Source organism: Moschus berezovskii, chromosome 8 (assembly GCF_049115385.1).
Source record: "Moschus berezovskii isolate FMDL1 chromosome 8, NW_MosBer_1.0, whole genome shotgun sequence".
In the NCBI taxonomy this organism is placed as follows: Eukaryota; Metazoa; Chordata; class Mammalia; order Artiodactyla; family Moschidae; genus Moschus; species Moschus berezovskii.
This window is the reverse complement of record NC_142467.1, coordinates 102830158-102851463: the sequence shown is the minus strand read 5'-3', so window position 1 is coordinate 102851463 and position 21306 is coordinate 102830158. Positions and strand designations below refer to the sequence as shown.

The following is a 21306-nucleotide window of genomic DNA, read 5'->3' as shown; positions in this document are numbered from 1 at the left end:
CACTTAGGTTGAAACCATATGCTGACTATCTTGACTATGTGGCAGTGGATATAGCAATACATATTATTTAGTGTTTTTTACATCTTTTGGATAAATACTCAGAAGTGGAATTGCTTAATTAAAGCATAGTTCTATTTCTAGTTTTTGAGGAAATTCTGTACTGTTTTCTATAGTGGCTGCACCAATTTACATTCCTACCAACAGTGTACAGGGTTTCCTTTTCTTGAGATCCTCTTCAAAATTCATTGATTGTAGACTCTTTGATAATAGCTATCCCCACAAGTGCAAGGTGACATCTCATTCTTTTTTGGTTTGCATTTCTCTAGGAAATAGTGATACTGATCAACTTTTCATGTGTTGGTTATTCATCGATATGTTTTCTTTAGGGAAAAAATTGTCTATTCAGGTCTTTTACCCATTTTTTATTGAATTTTTTATTTTCATATTGAGTTGTATGAACTGTTTATATGGATTTTTATCCCTGCCAGTGATATAATTTGCAATATTTTACCCCATCCCATAGATGTCTTTTCATTTTTTAGATGGCTTCCTTTGCTGTGAAAAAACTTTTAAATTTAATTAAGTTCCATTTGCTTATTTTTGCTTTTATTTCCTTAACCAAAAGACAGAGATCCAAAACAATATTGCTATGATTTACACCAAAAAATATTCTGCCCATGTTCTCACTACTCAGAATTTTATGATTCAGGTCTCACATCTAGGTCCATAATCTATCTTGAATTTTTTTTCATATGTGGTGTGAGGAAATGTTCTAATCTCATTGTTTTACACATGGCTGCTTAATTTTCACCAATGTCTCAAGAGGCTCTGTGGTAAAGATTCTGCCCACCAGTACAGGAAACACAGGTTCTATCCTTGAGTCAGGAAGATCCCCTGGAGAAGGAAATGGCGATCCACTCCAGTATTTTTGCCTGGAAAAATCCCACCAGCAGGGAAGCCTGGAGGGTTTATCCACGAGGTTACAAAGAGCTGGACATGACTGAGCACGCACAAATGTCCATTCAGTTTTGGCAGTGCAACTTGTTGAAGAGACTGATGTCTTCTCCATGGTACATTCTTGGCTCCTCCTTTGTCATAGATTAATTGGTCACAACTGTTTGGGTTTATTGCTGGGATCTCTATCCTGATCTATTGACTTATGTGTCAGTTTTTGTGCCAGTACCATGCAGTTCTGATTGTCATATCTTGGTATTGATAGGATAGTCTGAAGTCTGGGATCCTCACGACTCCAGCTTTCTTGTTGTTATTGTCGTTTCCCCAGGATTGCTTTCACAATTCTGGGTCTCTTGTAGTTTCATGTGAATTTTAGGATTTTGTTGTACTTCTGTGAAAAATATCATGAGTATTTTGATTCAGAGTGCATCAAATCTGTAGATTGCTTTTGATTGTATGTCATTTTAAGAGTATTACTTCTTCCACTGCAAAAGCACAGGAATGTCTTTTCATTTCTTTGTGTTATCTTTGATTTAATTCATTAATGTTTTATAAATTTTGGAATACAGATCTTTCACCTCATTGGTTAAGGTTATTTCTAGGCATTTTTTAAATTTGATTTTAACTATATATTTTTAACCTTTCTCCTTCTTATAGTTGATTATTAGTGTATAGGGAGCTATAGATTTCTGTATATTAAAATTTTATCTTGCAACTTTTCTGATTTCATTTAATAGTTCTAATACACTTTTGGTGGAGACTTTGGTTTTTTCTATTTAAAGTATCTTGCCTTCTACATCATGGCTTACTGAAAGACTCCTTTTCTCTCTCCCCTTCAATCAACAGTCAAGAAAACTTCCACAACACAAGAAAGGTGCCTCTGCACAACATACCAGGTTATCGGAGAACTCCACAAACCTGTATTTTTAAGGTGGGGACATATAGGAGAAGCCAACTACCTACAAGAGGGTGATAGATCCTGCAACTTAGGATTTCTCAGACCCATTAGAAGAGCCTTCATCCCTGTGGCCCAGGCAGCATACCGGTAACAGTGGCAGCAAGCACGGGTCGCTCAGTCGTGTCCGACCCTTAGCGACCCCACGGACTGCAGCCTACCAGGCTCCTTCATCCATGGGATTTTCTAGGCAATAGTACTGGAGTGGCTTGCCATTGCCTTCTCCGTCCCAGAGGCACAGGAGACTATAATTAGGATGAAAGAGAACATCTTTGACAGAGGTTGGAAAGTGCTTACTTTCAAGTGAGAATCAAGGGCTGCTCAGGTAGGAAGATTGAAAACCCAAAAGACAAAAGAAAAAGTTATGCCACCTAGTGGATTAAAAAAGCAACACATTTCTAATTTAGTTCCGTTCCATCACTCAGTCGTATCCGACTCTATGCGACCCCGTGGACTGTAGCCTACCAGGCTTCTCCGCCCATGGGATTCTCCAGGCAAGAATACTGGAGTGGGTTACCATTTCCTTCTCCAGGGGATCTTCCCGACCCAGGGATCGAACCCGGGTCTCCCGCATTGGGGGCAGGTGCTTTAACCTTTGAGCCACCAGGGAAGCCCAGCCATTAAGCCCTTTCATTAAAGAGGAGGATATAACGGGGGCCTTTTGTAAAAATGTCCCTGAGGTAGACAACCAGAAGGCAAGTTCTGAACAAAGCATCCTGAACAACGTGCAGACTGCTGCTCCCAGAGTTCTTTCTGCCTTCAGTGGAAGATAAGGCTGGGCACAGGGCTGCCACTGTGCAGTTATGAGTGATCCTGATTAAGGGGGAGTCCTTGAACCTGTTACTCAGGCTCTGAGAGGCTGTTCAAGGCACGGTTGGAACTCCTCACAAAAGCCACGTCTGTGCGAAATTTCATGCTGGTGGGTGGCTGGCGGCGGAGCAGCGACTCTCCTTGGTCCTGGGGTCGGGGTTCATCGTAGATGGTGGAGATGAGCCCCAAGCCAGTTCCACGGGGCCTCTTCGGTTGCCCAAATTGCTGGAGCTTCTCTCCATAGTACCCCAATCCACGCTTGCATCTGGGGTGCTGGCCTTCATTATCCAGGGCATCGGGAACACCTGAGCACTGGCTGCCCAGGCCCTGGCCCTCAGCCCAGCCCTGCCGTTCCAGCACCTTCCGCCCAATGCCCTTGGTATGGCGCTCGAAGGTGCCCACCTGGTGTCTGAACACAGAGCCGGCCTCCTGGCCATCACGGAGCCTCCGTTCCAGACGCATTTGGACAGAGTCTCGGGCATCTTTGTCTCCACCATCTGCATCGTAGTACACGCTCATGTCCACATCCCAGTCATCAGCTGTCTGTTCATCAAAGTCTCCCTCCTCCTGCCAGAACTGGGCGTCGGTGTAAAACACCAGGCCAGAGCCGCCCTTCTCCCACTTGAGCTCTATCTCCTCCTCAAAGAGCCGCTCAGTGGTCCGCTCCTGCCCGGTCACGTCCTCATGCAGTGCCTCGGGCCGCTCCCACTCCTCACCCCGGTAGTCGTAGTCATCTGAGTGTGACTCTTCGTCTTCCTCCTCTGGCTCTTCACAGGAGTTGGATGGTACGTCTGCCAAGCAGCTTCCCTGGGGTATTTCCTCACCCTCGGCTGTGTACACAAACTCTTCTTGCTCCACAGTCTCTGAGTCCTCGTAAGTGAAGGGCACATTGCCATAGCGCCGGGAGGAACCTGTCTTAGGGAACTTAATTTAGTAGAAGGTGCCATTTTTCAAAGGCACCACTTGAGAGGAACAGCACACCAAACACGAGAAAGAACCACAGAAACACTACCACAAAAAGAAAGCAACAACTGTCCAGAGCCAAGCTTCAACACTGTCGTGAAGAAATTCAACACAAGGAAAGTGAGAAAAGCAGCTGAATGAACCCAGGAATACGATTAATGACCAGAAGAAATGCTTTTCCAAAATATTGAAACTTTAAGATAAAACTAAACAGAAATTCCAGAGCTGAAAAACAAACAATAAGCCAGATGAAAAATGCATTAGAAATCATTGGAAATAGGACAGAGTTATTAAGTTTGAAGATGGAAAGCTAGACATGATACAAGTAGAAGAAGAAAGAGAAATGAGATATTAAAAAATGAGGATATCCAATGAGAGGTAACTGACTCTTTAAAGAAGGGCCACTTTAAGGTAATGAGTGTCTGAAAAGGAGAAGAGAAAAAAGAAAAGTGTAGAGAGTTTATTCAGATAAATAAAACTGAGAATTTCCCAAACTTGGGCAAAGAATTGGATGTACGAATGCATAAAGTTAAGACCATCTAATTACTTCAATGCACAAAGACCTTCCCCAGGACACATCATATTAAAGTTGTCAAAAATCATTAACAAAAAAATAATTTATAGCCTGAGACAGAGAAAACAGAATGGTAGCCTTCATGAAACACTCACTAGACTAAAAGAAGATTTCACAGCAGAAATCCTACAAGCCGGGAGGGAGTGGAATGGCATTCTCAAAATTCTGAAAGAGAAAAACTTTCACCCCAAAATATTCTATCCATAAAAATTATCATTAAGATATGAAGGAGAAATACTTTTTCATACAAACAAATGCTAAGGAAGTTTAGCAACACTAGACCTAACCTACAAGAAATATAGAAAGAAGGTCTTCAACATGAAACAAAAAAGTCAAAAGCACACAAAACTTTGAGTAAGGTGACAAATAGAGTCATAAAATTATAAAATACTACAGAATAGATTTTTAAATACCTTATTATAGTGTAATGTGCAAAGAGGACAAAAAGCAGAAAACAATTACGGCTACTTCAATTAGGTAACAAGCTCACAACATAAAAAGACAACTAAAACACAAAACGGGAAAAGGAAAACTAAGGAACCTATGTGTGCAACAAAAATAAGATGCTATCAGTGGGAAAAGGACTATTTTTATCTATGAGATGTTTGCCACAAATCCGCGGTAGTCACAAAACATAAATCCAGACTAATGACTCAAAACATCAAAAAAGAGGAAGCTGATTAAAATACAGGATCCTCGGGGCTGGTGCAAGGGGATGACCCAGAGGGAGGATAAGAGGCGGAGGGAGGTGGGAGGGGGGGTTCAGGAAGGGGAACTCATGTACACTCGGGGCGGATTCATGTCAATGTATGGCAAAACCAACCAATATAATATTGTAAAATAATTAGCCCCCAATTAAAAAAATAAATAAATAAAAAGAAAAAAAAAATGATAGAAAAATGGCCAAATTTAAATGACAGACAGAAACTCAGGAAAAACGAAAAAGGAGGGTGGGGAATAGAATAACCAGAATAGAAAAGATAAAATAGCAGTACTAAATCCTCATCTGTCAACAATCATTCTAAACGTGTCGAATGCACCTATCGAAAATATAGAGTGTATGGATGGATTAAAATACAAGACCCACATACATACTGAACCCAAGAGGCTCTTCATGTCTAAAGACATAGATTTAAAATTAAGTGATGGAGAAGGATAGCCCAAGCAAATGGCAACATAAAAGGTGTAGCCATAATCATATCAGAAAAAAACGGATTTCAAGACAAAAGAGGAAACAAAAGACAAAAATGGACAGAATATAATGCTACAGGGAACAGTTCATCAAGAACACATAACTTGTTTTTATTTACAAGCACCTAACATAGGAACACCAAACATATAAAACAACAGTTAATAGACCTAAAGGGAGAAATTGACAGTAACACAATAATAGCCCATGACTTTAACAATCCTGATATATGAATAAATATCATCCAGATAGAAAGTCAAAAAATAGGTATCAGCTAAATTAAACATAAGGCCAGATGTGTCTGATATATTTATATAGAACATTCCATCCTAATGCAGAAGAATACACATTTTTCTCAAGTGTACATGGGACATTCTCAAGAATAAGCCATGTTTTGGGGATACAAAACTAGCCTCAACAAATTTTGGAAGTTTTGAATCGCATCAAGCTTCTCTTCCAATCACTAGGATATAAAACTAGAAATCAAATAAAAGAGGAAAGATGGAAACAAAATACAGAACTATATGAAAATTGAAACACATGCTAATGAACAACTATGAGGTTAATAAAAATACCATGGGAGAAATAGAGAATCACCTGAAGACAAATGAAAATAAAAATATCACATACTTGAATCTATGAGATATACTAAAACTGAACTAAGATAGAAATATTTGGCAATACAGGTCTACCTCAGACACAAGAAATTTTTGAGGCAAACAATTTTTATTTGCACCAGAAAAAAGATCACCATACAATTTCATGTTAGCAAAACATGTCAAATTGTTTGCTTTCATAATGGCTTGTTGTGAACACCATATGATATCACTTATATGAAGAATCTAAAATATGACACAAATGTACACAAATGTCTCTTTATCTCTGAAACATAAACAGACTCACAGATATAGAGAACAGACTTGCAGTTGCCAAGGGAGAGGGAGTGTAGCGGGGATGGATTGAAAGTTTGGGATTAACAGATACAAGTTATTATATTTAGGATGAATAAACAGCAAGGTCCTACTGTATAGCACAGGAACTATATTCAGTATCCTGTGATAAAGCATAATGAAAAGGGGTATAAAAATAAAGCATATATGTGTATAACTGAATCACTTCTCTGTAGAGCAGAAATTGACACAACATTGTAAATCAACTGTACCTCAATAGAATATTTTTTTTAAAAAGAATGGCTTGTTATGCAACAAGAGCTTACTGATACAACAACCCAAATGAGCAGAAGTAAAGACAATTAAAATAACTTGATGTTTCTTACTTTTGACATTTGATTTGCTCTCGAGACAACATTAATGACAATTTTGTTATGCAAGTTTAATTTAGATCACATTATTAAAGGGTAACTCCATTAAAGTTCCCTTCCAGGTAACCAGAGGAGTTTGAAAAAAAATGAATGTTTGTGGAGAAAAACTTATGACCCTGAAACACAGGACTAGACAGGAATTAATTGTTCTTGCGAGTCACCCTTTTATTATAAAGACTGAAGAGATTCTTTATCATAGAGAGGACATAAAATGTTTCTTATTTGTAATGTACATGCATTTCTCCTAAGTTAGTATTATGACTAGCTTAGAAAATAGGACGATATTTCTTTAGGGCAGCAGCAGAATTCATGTGTAGACAGCACTCTAAGTTTTCAACCAGAAACCAGAAGATAATCTAATAAAAGCACATAAAATAGGCCATTGACTCCTTCACACCAATATATAAACCTCCTCTCACTTGAATATTGATTTTCCATAATTTAAAGAGTTGGTGTATAACATGTAAAACAATATTCTGCCCATGAATGTAAAGTACATTTTAAGACTTAACTATATCGTATTTCACAATATTGTGATGGCCTCTGCCATACATCAACATGAATGGGCCAAAGGGAAGCGTATGTCCTCTCTGGAAAGGAGAGGTCACATTCTTTATGTCAAGTATTTATGCAAATTTGTGTTACCTATTATCCAACTGGCTTAATTAAGTCACTGATGTCATCTAAGACAACTATTGCCTTATTGATTTTCTGTTTGGACCATCTGTCCATTGATATAGTTGGGATTGTAAATTGATACAGCCACTAAGGAAAATGGGCTTCCCTCATAGCTCAGTTGGTAAAGAATCTGCCTGTAATGCAGGAGACCCGGTTCAATTCCTCGGTTGGGAAGATCTGCTGCAAAAGGGATAGTCTACCCACTTCAGTATTCTTGGGCTTCCCTTGTGGCTCAGCTGGTAAAGAATCTGCCTGCAATGTGGGAGACCTGGGTTTGATCGCTGGGTTGGGAAGATTCCCTGAAAAAAGGAAAAGCTACCCACTCCAGTATTCTGGCCTGGAGAATTCTATGGACTGTATAGTCCATGGGGTTGCAAACAGTCAGACACGACTGAGTGGCCTTCACTCACTCACTCATTCACTATGGAAAACAGTAGGGAGGTTTCTCAATGACCTGAAAATAGAACTAGTATATGATCCTGGAAACTATTCTTAGGGATATATCCCCCCAAAATATAAAAGCACAAATTTGAAAAGATACATGCACCCTAATGTTCATTGAAGCACTATTTACAATAGCCAAAATATGGAAGCAGCGCAAATGTCCATCAATAGACAAGTATATAAAGAATGTGTGACAGAAATAAATAAACATTAATATGTATAAATAATGAAATGTTACTCAGACATTAAAAAGAATGAAATTCTGCTATTTGAAGCCATGTGGATGGACCTTACTTTTATTATGTTTTGTGAAATAAGTCAGAGAAAGAAAAAATAGTGTATGATATAACATGATGTATGGTAAATGATCATATGGAATCTTAAAAATAGTACAGTGAGAATACATGCAAACAGTAACATACTCACAGATGCAGAACACAAACTAAAAGTTACCAGACTGTAAAGAGAATGGCATATGAGCAAATTAGCAGTATGGGAAAAAGATCAAAACTACTGTATAAGCAAGGAACAAGAATATATAGTGTAGCACAGGAAATTATAGGCATTATCTTTTATTAACTTTTAGTGAAATAAAATCTGTAAAAATACTGAATCAGTGTGTTATGCACCTGAAATAAATACGACATTGTGAATCAACTCTACTTCAGATTTAAAAATCAGGAAAAAAGTTCAAAAAGTGTATTGCCTTGGGGATACCACATGGATACATGCATTTGATCATCTATTTTTGCCATTGACTATGGTAAGTTCGCCGGCTCCGGTGGCACAGAAGCGAGACGCCGGCTCTGGGCGCAACCGACCATGCACAGAAGCGTGGCCGAGAACAGCTACCCCACGCCGGAGGTCAGGAGCTGCGGCCAAGAGGAGCTACCCCACATCCAAGAGGCGGTGGCTGTGCGGGCACCGGAGGGCCAAGATGAGCTAAGCACGTTCAAGGTCAGGAGGGGGTGCCATGAGGAGATACCCCTCGTCCAAGGTAAGGTATAGCAGCTGCATCTGCTGGAGCAGCCGTGAAGAAATACCCCACTATCAAGGTAAGAGAAACCCAAATAAGACAGTAGGTATTGCGAGGGGGCATCAGAGGGCAGACACACTGAAATCATAATCACAGAAAACTAGTCGATCTGATCACACCGACCACAGCCTTGTTTAACTCAATGAAACTAAGCCATGCCGTGTGGGGCCACCCAAGACAGGAGGGTTATGGTGGAGACGTCTGACAGAATCTGGTCCACTGGAGAAAGGAATGGCAAACCACTTCAGTATACTTGCCTTGAGAACCCCATGAACAGTATCAAAAGGCGAAATGAAAGGATACTGAATGAGGAATTCCCCAGGTCTGTAGGTGCCCAGTATGCTGCTGGAGATCAGTGGAGAAATAACTCCAGAAAGAATGAAGGGATGGAGCCAAAGCAAAACCAGTACCCAGTTGTAGATGTGACTGGTGATAGAAGCAAGGTCCGATGCTGTAAAGAGCAATATAGCATAGGACCCTGGAATAGTCAACAAAAGAGTCCGAAATGCAGTACTTGGATGCAATCTCAAAAACGACAGAATGATTTCTGTTCGTTTCCAAGGCAAACCATTCAATGTTACAGTAATCCAAGTCTATGCCCCAACCAGTAACAATGAAGAAGCTGAAGTTGAATGGTTCTATGAAGACCTAAAAGACCTTTTAGAACTAACACCCAAAAAAGATGTCCTTTCATTATAAGGAACTGGAATGCAAAAGTAGGAAGTCAAGAAACATCTGGAGTAACAGGCAAATTTGGCCTTGGAGCACGAAATGAAGCAGGGCAAAGGCTAATAGAGTTTTGCCAAGAGAAAGCACTGGTGATAGCAAACACCCTCTTCCAACAACACAAAAGAAGACTCTACACATGGACATCACCAGATGGTCAACACCGAAATCAGATTGATTATATTCTTTGCAGCCAAAGACGGAGAAGCTCTATACAGTTAGCAAAAACAAGACCAGGAGCTGACTGTGGCTCAGATCATGAACTCCTTATTGCCAAATTCAGACTTAAATTGAAGAAAGTAGGGAAAACCACTACACCATTCAGATATGACCTAAATCAAATCCTTTATGATTATACAGTGGAAGTGAGAAATAGATTTAAGGGACTAGATCTGATATACAGAGTGCCTGATGAACTATGGAAGGAGGTTTGTGACATTGTACAGGAGACAGGGACCAAGACCATCCCCATGGAAAAGAAATGCAAAAAAAAGCAAAATGGCTGTCTGAGGAGGCCTTACAAATAGCTGTGAAAAGAAGAGAAGCGAAAAGCAAATGAGAAAAGGAAAGATATAAGCATTTGAATGCAGAGATCCAAAGAATAGCAAGGTGAGATAAGAAAGCCTTCTTCAGCGATCAGTGCAAAAAAATAGAGGAAAACAACAGAATAGGAAAAACAACAGATCTCTTCAAGAAAATTAGAGATACAAAGGGAACATTTCATGCAAAGATGGGCTCAATAAAGGACAGAAATGGTATGGCCTAACAGATGCAGAAGATATTAAGAAGAGGTGGCAAGAATACACAGAAGAACTGTACACAAAAGATCTTCACGACCCAGATAATCACGATGGTGTGATCACTGACCTAGAGCCAGACATTTTGGAATGTGAAGTCAAGTGGGCCTTAAAAAGCATCACTACGAACAAAGCTAGTGGAGGTGGTGGAATTCCAGTTGAGCTATTTCAAATCCTGAAAGATGATGCTGTGACAGTGCTGCACTCAATATGCCAGCAAATTTGGAAAACTCAGCAGTGGTCACAGGACTAGAAAAGGTCAATTTTCATTCCAATCCCAAAGAAAGGCAATGTCAAAGAATGCTCAAACTACCGCACAATTGCACTCATCTCACATGCTAGTAAAGTCATGCTCAAAATTCTCCAAGCCAGGCTTCAGCTATATGTGAACCGTGAACTTCCAGATGGTCAAGCAGGTTTTAGAAAAGGCAGAGGCACCAGAGATCAAATGACCAACATCCGCTGGATCATGGAGAAAGCAAGAGAGTTCCAGAAAAACATCTATTTCTGCTTCATTGACTATGCCAAGGCCTTTGACTGTGTGGATCACAATAAACTGTGGAACATTCTGAAAGAGATGGGAATCCCAGACCACCTGACCTGCCTCTTGAGAAACCTGTATGCAGGTCAGGAAGCAACAGTTAGAACTGGACATGGAACAACAGACTGGTTCCAAATAGGAAAAGGAGTATGTCAAGGCTGTATATTGTCACCCTGCTTATTTAACTTATATGTGGAGTACATCATGAGGAACCCTGGGCTGGAAGAAGCACAGGCTCGAATCAAGATTGCCAGGAGCATTATCAATAATCTAAGATATGCAGGTGACACCACCCTTATGGCAGAAAGTGAAGAAGAACTAAAAAGCCTCTTGATGAAAGTGAAAGAGGAGAGTGAAAAGGTTGGCTTAAAGCTCAACATTCAGAAAACAAAGATCATGGCATCTGGTCCCATCACTTCATGGGAAATAGATGGGAAAACAGTGGAAACAGTGTCAGACTTTATTTTAGGGGGCTCCAAAATCACTGCAGATGCTGATTGCAGTCATGAAATTAAAAGACGCTTACTCCTTGGAAGGAAAGTTATGATCTATCTAGATAGTATATTAAAAAGCGGAGACGTTACCTTGCTAACAAAGGTCCGTCTAGTCAAGGCTATGGTTTTCCCAGTGGTCATGTATGGATGTGAGAGTTGGACTGTGAAGAAAGCTGATCACCAAAGAATTGATGCTTTTGAACTGTGGTGCTGGAGAAGACTCTTGAGAGTCCCTTGGACTGCAAGGAGGTCCAACCAGTCCATTTTAAAGGAGATCAATCCTGGGTGTTCATTGGAAGGACTGATGCTAAAGCTGAAGCTCCAATACTTTGGCCACCTCATGCGAAGAGCTGACTCACTGAAAAAGACTCTGATGCTGGGAGGGATTGGGGGCAGGAGGAGAAGGGGACGACAGAGAATGAGATGGCTGGATGTCATCATCGACTCTATGGACCTGAGTTTGAGTGAACTCCGGGAGTTGGTGATGGACAGGGAGGCCTGGTGTGCTGTGATTCATGGGGTCGTAAAGAGTTGGACACGACTGAGCGACTGAACTGAATTGAACTGATGGTAAGTATGGGGTTTCCCAGGTGGTTCAGTGGGTAAATAATCTGCCTGCAATGCCCGGGACCCAGGAGACACAGGTTCTATCCTTGGGTCTGGAAGATCCTCTGGAGGAAAGCATGGCAACCCACTCTAGTATTCTTGCCTGGAAAATTTCATGGACAGGGGAGCATGGCAGACTACAGTCCATAGAGTCACAAAGAGTCGGACACAAATGAAGCAACTGAGCATGCATGCACACATATGGTAGGTATTGAAGACACTGAGGCGAACAAGATAATAGGAACTTAATCAGAAAAAAATTAAATTGCACATTATGAATGACACTACATTTTAAAAGTCTAGAATATCAGGAAAAAGAGTTAAGGTAGTTATATACAAAGAAATGATACAAACAAAAATCAAATCTGTGGTCTGATATTTTAATTTTTACAAATACATGAATGGACATGAACGCTTAGAGTGGTTATTTTTCATAGCAGAACTACAATTCATGATTATTTTTATACAAACAACAAAAATAGTCATTGATGCTATATGTTTTATTTGAGAATATATATTTTTTTCCTTTTTTAATTAATTAATTTTAGTTGGAGGACAATTACTTTATGAAATTGTGATGGTTTTTGCCATAACATCAACATGAACCAGCCATGGGTGCAAAATGTACCCCCATCCTAAACTCCCTCCCACCTCCCTCCCCACTGAAACATGCATATTACCATATGTTAAACAGATAACCAGTGCAAGTTCAATGCATGAGAATACATTATTTTAAGAAGGATTTTCCAGGCAGCACTAGTGGTAAAGAACATGCAGGGTAGACATAAGAGATTCAGGTTAGATCCCTGTGTTGGGAAGATCCTGTGGAGGAAGGCACAGCAATCCACTCCAGTATTCTTGCCTGAAGAATCCCATGGACAGAGGAGCCTGGCAGGCTATAGTCCATAGGGTCGCAAAGAGTTGGACTTGACTAAAATGACTTAGCATGCATGCAGTTTTAAGAAATTCATCTAGTTATATGAAAAAATGATTAATTACAAATTATCCAGGTCCAAGACTGAGAATAAATCTAAGAAACTGGGAAAACCATAAAATGAAAAAAAAAAAATGTTTGAATTATGAGAGATATCACAAGACTGAACTGAGTTATATAAATTATATGGAGAAGTTGAAGTCAAAAAAGGAAAATTCCAGGAAATAAATTGAAACAGCCAGTTCAACTTCCACAGCCTGATCAAAGATTAGCAATTTATGATTCTGAGGCTTTTCTTCAGCCCAGGTGAATTACCTTTTTTTATAGCGGATATTTGAAAGAATGCTCTCAGAGCTCTCTTAATGTCTCTGTTCCTCAGACTGTAGATGAAAGGGTTCAGCATGGGTGTGACCACAGTGTACATCACCGAGGCTGTTGCACTTGAGTGTGGGCTGTGGGGAGCAGCAGAGCTAAGATACACTCCTAAGGCTGTATAGTAAAACAAGGAGACAACTGAGAGGTGCGATGCACAGGTGCAAAATGCTTTACACTTCCCCTGAGCTGATGAGATTCTACATATTGAGGAAGCTATCTTACAGTAAGTGTAAAGGATACCAGCAAGGGGAACACCACCCAGAAGCCCAGCTGCAAAATTCATCACCAGTCCATTAAGAAAGTTGCTGGAACACGCAAGCTGAATCAACTGTTTGAGTTCACAGAAATAGTGAGGGATTTTCACCTCTCTGCAGAAGGACAGCGTCAATACCATTAAGGTTTCTAACAAGGAATGTAGGACACTGATGATCCAGCTAACCAAAACCAGAATTCTACAGTGTTGTGGGTTCATGATGACCGTGTAGTGAAGGGAGTGACAGATGGCCACAAAGCAGTCATAAGCCATTACAGTCAGGAGGAAGTCATCCAACACTGTAGACAGCATGAAAAAATACATCTGAATCATGCAGCCTTCATAGGTTATAACTTGGCTCTGTGTCTGGATGTTCCACAGAATTTTTGGGATGGTGGTGGAGGTGAAACAGATGTCTACAAAGGACAGGTTGCAGAGGAAGAAGTACATGGGGGTGTGGAGGTGGGGGTCTGAGCTGACAGCCAGGATGATGAGCAGGTTTCCAAACACAGTGATCAGGTACATGGAGAGGAAAGATCCAAATATGAGGGGCTGCAGTTTTGGTTCCTCTGAAAATCCCAGAAGAAGAAATTCTGAAACATGTGTCAGGTTCCTTGGTACCGTGTGCTGAAGGTAACTATGAGGAAAGGGGAAAATAGCATGACTGATATTTTACACAGATATTGCTCACATTGTTGAAGGGCTGCCATTTATAATAACCTATCAAAATATTAATTTCAAAAATTTGTTCATGAATTCAGTCCCCTTGGTGGAATTTCTTATAGTATTTTTAATTAGCAAGCTTGTTCGACTTTCAGCATTTTCCCTGGCAAGTCATGTATTCTCATATTTACGGAGAAATTCTTTCATTTTCTCAGGGCATTTAAATTATGTGCCAACAATGTTCCAGGTGCTGTCTAGGCAATGAGTATGGGGTGCTGAAAAATAAGAGCTCTTACAATCCATCTACATATCACATATCAAGGAATCCCTTATATACATTATATATCTTTAGAACTTTAGGAGATTGTTGCAAAGTTGGCTTGTAAGTACTAATATATCCAACTTTTCTTTGTTGCATTGTCTCAGGGGTCATTTGAGTTTATGGGAGATTTTCCCTCTTAATTTGAATATGTCCATTTCATTTCTCTTTTTTATTTCTCTTTCATGCTTTTCATTTGCTCTAAATACCGAGAAGAAATTGGCCTTACCAAAGCTGAATCCCAAATTTATTGTTCTATAGGAAGTTTATAAACTGGAATTTGGGGTGGGATGGGGAGGGAAATAGGAGGGAAGTTCAGAAGGGAGGGGATATATGTATGCCTGTGGCTGATTCATGTTGAGGTTTGACAGAAAACAACAAAATTCTGTAAAGCTATTATCCTTCAATTAAAAAACACACAAATTTTAAAAATCCTGGAACTTCTGGGCGAAAATTATACATTCATTTGGAGAATAATAATTTTACCTGACAAGCTTGATGTGTAACCATTCATGGCCTAACAAGGGGGGATCTGGGTGACAAATTTATGATAATAACACAAGCCAGAACATCGTGTGTGCGTGTGTGTGTGTGTGTTTACCTGTGCCTTGTGAAGAGAGACCGGTTCTTAAAGCAGAGGCGTCTGTACTCATATGTTAAGATGACTTATAATACAGAGGTCAGAAGTTGGTCAATGATGGAACTAAGTCGGGAAACTGACATAATTCACAGGATGGTTTTAAACTAAATTCATAAAGTGCAAGGAACCACATGCAAGGAGGGATTGTCTACGTGCTGAAGGTTCAGCTGTAGCAGGGAGGCCACCTTGTTCCTCAGCATCCCTGACACCACCTCTAATCACTCCCCCTCCTACTTATTCCTTCGCCCCACTGGCTTCCTTGTTTGCACTTGAACATGTGGAACAAGCATCTCTGTCTAGTCCTTAGCAGTGGCAGCGTGCTTTGCCAGACACACACTTCTTCTGCCGTCACAAAGGCTTCTTCTCTCTTTCTTCAGGAATCTTCAAACATCACCTAGTTTAAAGCTCTTCCCTGAACACTCAGGACAAAATAACACCTCCTGCCACTCTCTCCTTTATACCTGGGTTTGTTTTTTCATAGCACGTGTGACATTCTGACATATTCTATCACATTTTATTTGAATATCCTTAATCACCATCCTTGCATTGTGAGAGGCTTATTTTTCAGCACTTTCTACAGGGTCAGCACTAAATATGCGTTTCTCAGATAAATGAAGAAATACCTCATTAGAACTCTAGAATATACGAGCTCTTTGCCAATGTGATGAGAATGGGACAAAAATTCTCTGTCGGAGATGAAATGGAGTATACTTTGGAAAGGAACTTTTCTATAAATAAGGTATTAAGATCTTCAGGGCTAAATAGAAATTGCAGTATTTCAGCTATGAGATTTTGCCAGTTTGTGTGCAAACTAGTCATGGTATTTTCCTTTTTCCTGGTAGGCACCTCCACCCCATGGAATCAGGAAATAATACATGAGTTTCAGAATTTCTTCTTCTGGGACTTTCAAAAGAACAAGAACTGCAGGCTCTCATGTTTGTGCTCTTCCTCTGCATGTACCTAATCACTGTGCTTGGAAACCTGCTCATCATCCTGGCCATCAGCTCAGATTACCACCTCCACACCCCATGTACTTCTTCCTCTCCAACTTGTCCTTTGTAGACATCTGCTTCACTTCTACCACCATCCCAAAGATGCTGTGGAACATCCAGACACAGAGCAAAGGTATCACCTATGAAGGCTGCATCACCCAGGTGTATTTTTACATTCTCTTTGCAGGATTAGATGACATTCTCCTGAGTGTGGTGGCCTATGATTGGTACGTGGCCATCTGCTACCCACTGCACTACATGGTCATCATGAGCCCCCGGCTCTGTGGACTGCTGGTTCTGATATCCTGGGTGCTGATTGCCTTATATTCCTTGCTACACAGTTTAATGGTGCTGCGATTGTCCTTCTGTCCACTTGTGAGAATCCTCCACTTTTTTTCTGAACTCAGTCAGGTGGTACAACTTGCCAGTTCTGACAACTTTCTTAATAACATAGTGATGTATTTTGCAGCTGTCCTGATGAGTGGTGGTCCTTTTGCTGGTATCCTTTACTCTTACTGTAAAATAGTTTCCTGCATATGTAAAATCTCATCAGCCCAGGGGAAGTATAAAGCATTTTCCACCTGTGCATCTCACCTCTTTGTTGTCTCCCTATTTTATTTTACAGTCCTAGGAGTGTTCCTTAGCTCTGCTGCTACCCACAGCTCACATTCAAGTACAATGGCCTCGGTGATGTACACTGTGGTCACACCCATGCTGAACCCTTTCATCTACAGTCTGAGAAACCGAGATATAAAAGAGGGTCTAAAGAGATTGTATTTGATGCCAAGTATAAAAGACCAATTACACTAGTGCTCTGGATTGCATAACTCAAAGTATCAAAACCAGAAATTGTTCTTTGATCGTTGTGAAATAAAATTTACTCCTTGCATTTATTTTTTGGGACTTCATGTTTTTTTCCTTCTTTAAATTCAGTATCTTTATAGAATTTTAGGAACCCTCTTATTATGCTTTATTCTCAGTCTTACACGTAGACAGTTTTTATCTTTTTCTACCCACCATTTTCATCTCTTTGCATCAAAAATGTTTGGAAATTCCCTTTCTTTGATGGAGTATCATAGAATTATGAAGAATTTATTAGGAGTTATATCTTTTCATTAGAGCGTTTAGTCTGTTGTTTATCAGTTACCCAGGTGTGCCCACCTCTTTGTGACCCCACAGATTCCAGCATGGCTGGCCTGCCTGTCCCTCACCATCTCCTAGAGTTTGCGGAAGTTCATGTTCTTGCATTGGTGATGCCATCCAGCAATCTCATCCTCTGATGTCCTCTTCTCCTTGTGTCCTTGATCTTTCCCAGCAGCAGGGACTTTTCCAGTGAGTCACCTGTTTGTATCAGGTGACCAAAATACTGGAACTTCAGCTTCTGCATCAGTCCTTTCAGTGAATATTCAAGGTTGATCTTCCTTAAGACTGACTGGTTTGATCTCCTTGTTGTCCAAGGGACTATCAGGAGTTTTCTCAAGCAGCATAGTTCAAAGGTATCAATTATTCCACACTCTGCCTTCTCTACGACCCAGTTCTCACAACCGTATGTGACCACTGGGAAGACCATAGCCTTGCATATAAGGCCCTTTGTTGGCAGAGTAATAATGTTTCTGCTTTTCAACACACTGTCTAGGTTTACATTGGTTTCCTGCCAAGAAGCAATCATCTTCTGATTCCATGGCTGCAGTCATCGTCCACAGTGATTTTGGAGCCCAAGACCTGGAAATCTATCACTGCTTCCACCTTTTCCCCTTCTATTTGCCATGCGTTTTTTTTAAATTTTCTAGAATTTCCATTTTTCTTTCCTTCTTTGGATTCAGCATATTTATACAATCTTGGCACTTTCTTTCAGTTCACTTCAGTTACTCAGTCGTGTCTGAATCTTTGCGACCCCATGAATCACAGCACACCAGGCCTCCGTGTCCATCACCAACTCCCAGAGTTCACTCAGTGTTATACACAGGCAATTTTTACTTTTTCCTACTCCACAACTTACATACCTTTGAAGAAAAAAATATTTGGAAATTTCATTTCTTTGGTGGGGTATCATAGATTTATGAAAAATTTCTTAAGAATCATGTCTTTTTATTAGAACATTTAGTTTGCTGACACTGATAGAGATTATCCATAGGTATTGCTTATTGCCAGTGTGTTCTTTCTTCTTCCTTTTGTATTTCTTATTTTTTCCTTCTGTGTGTTTCTTTAGGTTTGACGTTTTATGTAGTGGTATGTTTTGAGCAAGCTCCAAGAGATGTTGAAGGACAGGGAAGCCTAGTGTGCTTCAGTCTATGGGTAGCAACAAGTCAGACACGACTGAGCGACTAGACAACAAGGTAATAATGCTTGTGTTTCTTTCTCTCTAGTTTTTGTGTCTCTAGTGCACTTTTTTGATGCATGTTAAACAATGATGACCTAAAGCTGTATTTTCTTTTTAAAACAGGCTGTCTTTTAAGTTCCTGCACTTTCAAGTATTCACTACATTTTCACTTCCTGAGCTCATTTGTGTTTCTTGTCATGTTTAACACCTCACTATTGATCCCTTTAATTCTTATTGTAGCTATTCTTGACTTTAGAAATTCTTTTTGTCTATTAAATTTTCCTTCTAGCTTGAGTGATTTGATTCTCAGCCCTTCTACACGTTTACATTTACTAGTGGGATTTTGCCTTTCATACAGTTTCTTCCCACTTATTATACATTTTTCTTTCCTTAGAGAAGATTCTACATCATTCTTTGTTGAGTAGGCTTAGAAGTGATAAATTGTTACAGTCTTTGCTTGTCTGAAAAATTTCTTATCTCTCCTTCAATTCTAAATGATAGTCTTGCTAGGTAGTATGCCTTAGTTTGCAGGTTTTTCCCACTCATCATTTTAAATATATCAGATTTCTCCCATCTGACATGTAATGTTTCTACAAAAAAAAGGGGGGGGAATCATTTGATAGACTTATAGGGCACATTTTTATATAATGCTGCTGTCTTTTGCTTCCTTTAGAAACCCATATCTTTAATATTGCAGTTTTCATGGATGGATCTTGTTGTTCTTGTTGCTGTCATTTTTCGGGGACACTGTTATCTTCTGGTACCTGAATCTGGTTTTTTATTCATCTTTGAGAAGGTTTTCAGCCATAACTTTTTCAAATACCTTTTGACTATCTCTCCTTCTGTCTTTTCTTTCTGGACACTCCAGTTATGCCAGTGTTGGTGTTCTTAATGTAGTCAAACATCCCTCTAAATAGTCTCATTTTTAATTTGGTTTTTTCTTTTCTGAGTCATTTCCATGATTTTATATTTCAGTTATCTATGCATTCTTCTGTATTACCCGGTATACATTAATTACTTCTAGTTGTTGGTCGTTTCCTTTATTGTAGGTTCAGTTCTAACTAGTTTTTATTTTATAGTTCCCTGTTAAAATGATCATTGTTTCATCAGTCCTTTTTTTCAGAGAATTAAATATTTTATGGTCTTCTACTTATTAACAAAATGCACAGGGTGAATACTGGAAATAAAACTTCTTTTGGAAGATTCTTTGAATCATTTTAGCTTGAGTAAATGGAGTTTTATGTCATCTTTACTAATGCATAGATTCCAAATCTAGTAAACTGTTTATTTCTCTTTCATTAGCTGCTTTTCAGGCATGTTTTTAGGGCTTGAATCAGGTATGAGTTATGGCTTCCTCTTTGATTTGTGGCCAATACTGGCCTAATGGGAGAGAGGCAGCTCCCAAGTTGCTAGATCAGAAGCTCTGAGGGTCAGGTATGAGCTGACTTTGTTCCCCCTAAGAGTGTGCTTCCCCATTCCTGCACCAGCTTGGTCGACCCAGAGGGGAGCAGTGCTGGAGCAAGAAGTGCTTAGGTGAGGCCCTGAACATATGATGGGGCATGGACCTATTGACCTAGGCAGAGCTTGAGATGCAGACTACCTCTGATGAACTGTCTCTGTAAATACCACCAACAGTTGGCCCTCCCCTGCTCAGAAGCATCTCTGGGTCTGAAGCTCTTTTGTCACAACAGTAGGGCTGCTGTTCTTATTGTGGTATGGGCTTTAAATCCAGGGAGCAGGGACTTGCATGGACTTCTGATATGGATAGGGGGTGGGCTGTGGCACACAGCTGTAGTCAGTGATTGGGGTTGCTTCTGATGTGAAGCCCATGTAAGCTCCAGTAATAGAGGTCGTGGCCCTGCTTAGACATTGCTTCATGTCTGAGCCTCTGCTGTGATTCACAGCCTGGTTCCCAAGTATCCACTCATCTCAGGTTGATGCTTGGAAACTCACTAACTCACACACACACAATATATATATATATATATATATATATATATATATACTGCATCTCCTGTATGCAGGCAGATACTTTACTGCCAGATTCACCTGGTGGATCTGCCTGCAATGCAGAACATGTGGGTTTGACCTCTGCATTGGAAAGATCCCAGGGGAATGGAAAGGCAACCCACTCCAGTTTTTTTGATTGGCAAACCCTACGGACAGAGGAAGCCTGGCGGGCTACAGGCCATGGGGTCACAAAGACTCAGATGTGACTGAGCACAGCACGCACACACATATAATACGCTAAGATAGTTCAAGGTGCATATCAACATATAAATATCTCTCTTATAAGTGCAAACATTTAGTAGTGAGGGGATAAAGTATAGTTTAACTTCTGATATAACTGGGAAATTTCCAATTGACTTGGAGAAACTATCATGCATCCAAGGAGTATATTGACCAAGGTTTTATACTAAAGCAGCGAGGAGAACAGTAATGTTTAGAGATTCAGTGTTTCTGTCTCTGCCCCAAATCAAAGCGTTAAAGACCCAAGGGAACTAATCAAGACAAATCCTCAGTGTTACTGTTTAAAGAAAATTTTATACTCAGAGATGTGATGACATGCCGAGAACCTTAAGGATTTAGAATCAAGAGAATTAAGAGGAAGGAGTAATAAAAAATGAATTCACCTAACTTATAACGCAGTGTCTTAGAAACAGAGAATTAGCAGGGGAAAAAATCCATTCTGTCCAGAAAAGTGTCCCCATGGGAAATCATG

The 21306-nt window shown here is 40.0% G+C and overlaps 1 protein-coding gene and 2 pseudogenes across 1 annotated transcript; 1 reads left to right on the top strand and 2 right to left on the bottom strand.

Moving 5' to 3' along the window:
• Nucleotides 1-2655: 2655 nt before the first annotated feature.
• On the bottom strand, nt 2656-8535 carry LOC129558137 (G patch domain-containing protein 3 pseudogene; annotated as a pseudogene).
• A 91-nt stretch (nt 8536-8626) lies between these two features.
• On the bottom strand, nt 8627-15285 carry LOC129558138 (olfactory receptor-like protein OLF4). The gene is made up of 5 exons (XM_055428996.1): nt 15234-15285; nt 15119-15149; nt 13338-14287; nt 8874-8935; nt 8627-8776 (listed from the first exon to the last, which is right to left on the bottom strand). The coding sequence occupies exons 1-5, from the start codon at nt 15283-15285 to the stop codon at nt 8627-8629; spliced, it is 1245 nt and encodes a 414-aa protein (XP_055284971.1).
• An 842-nt stretch (nt 15286-16127) lies between these two features.
• On the top strand, nt 16128-17074 carry LOC129559271 (olfactory receptor 7A5-like; annotated as a pseudogene).
• Nucleotides 17075-21306: the final 4232 nt, after the last annotated feature.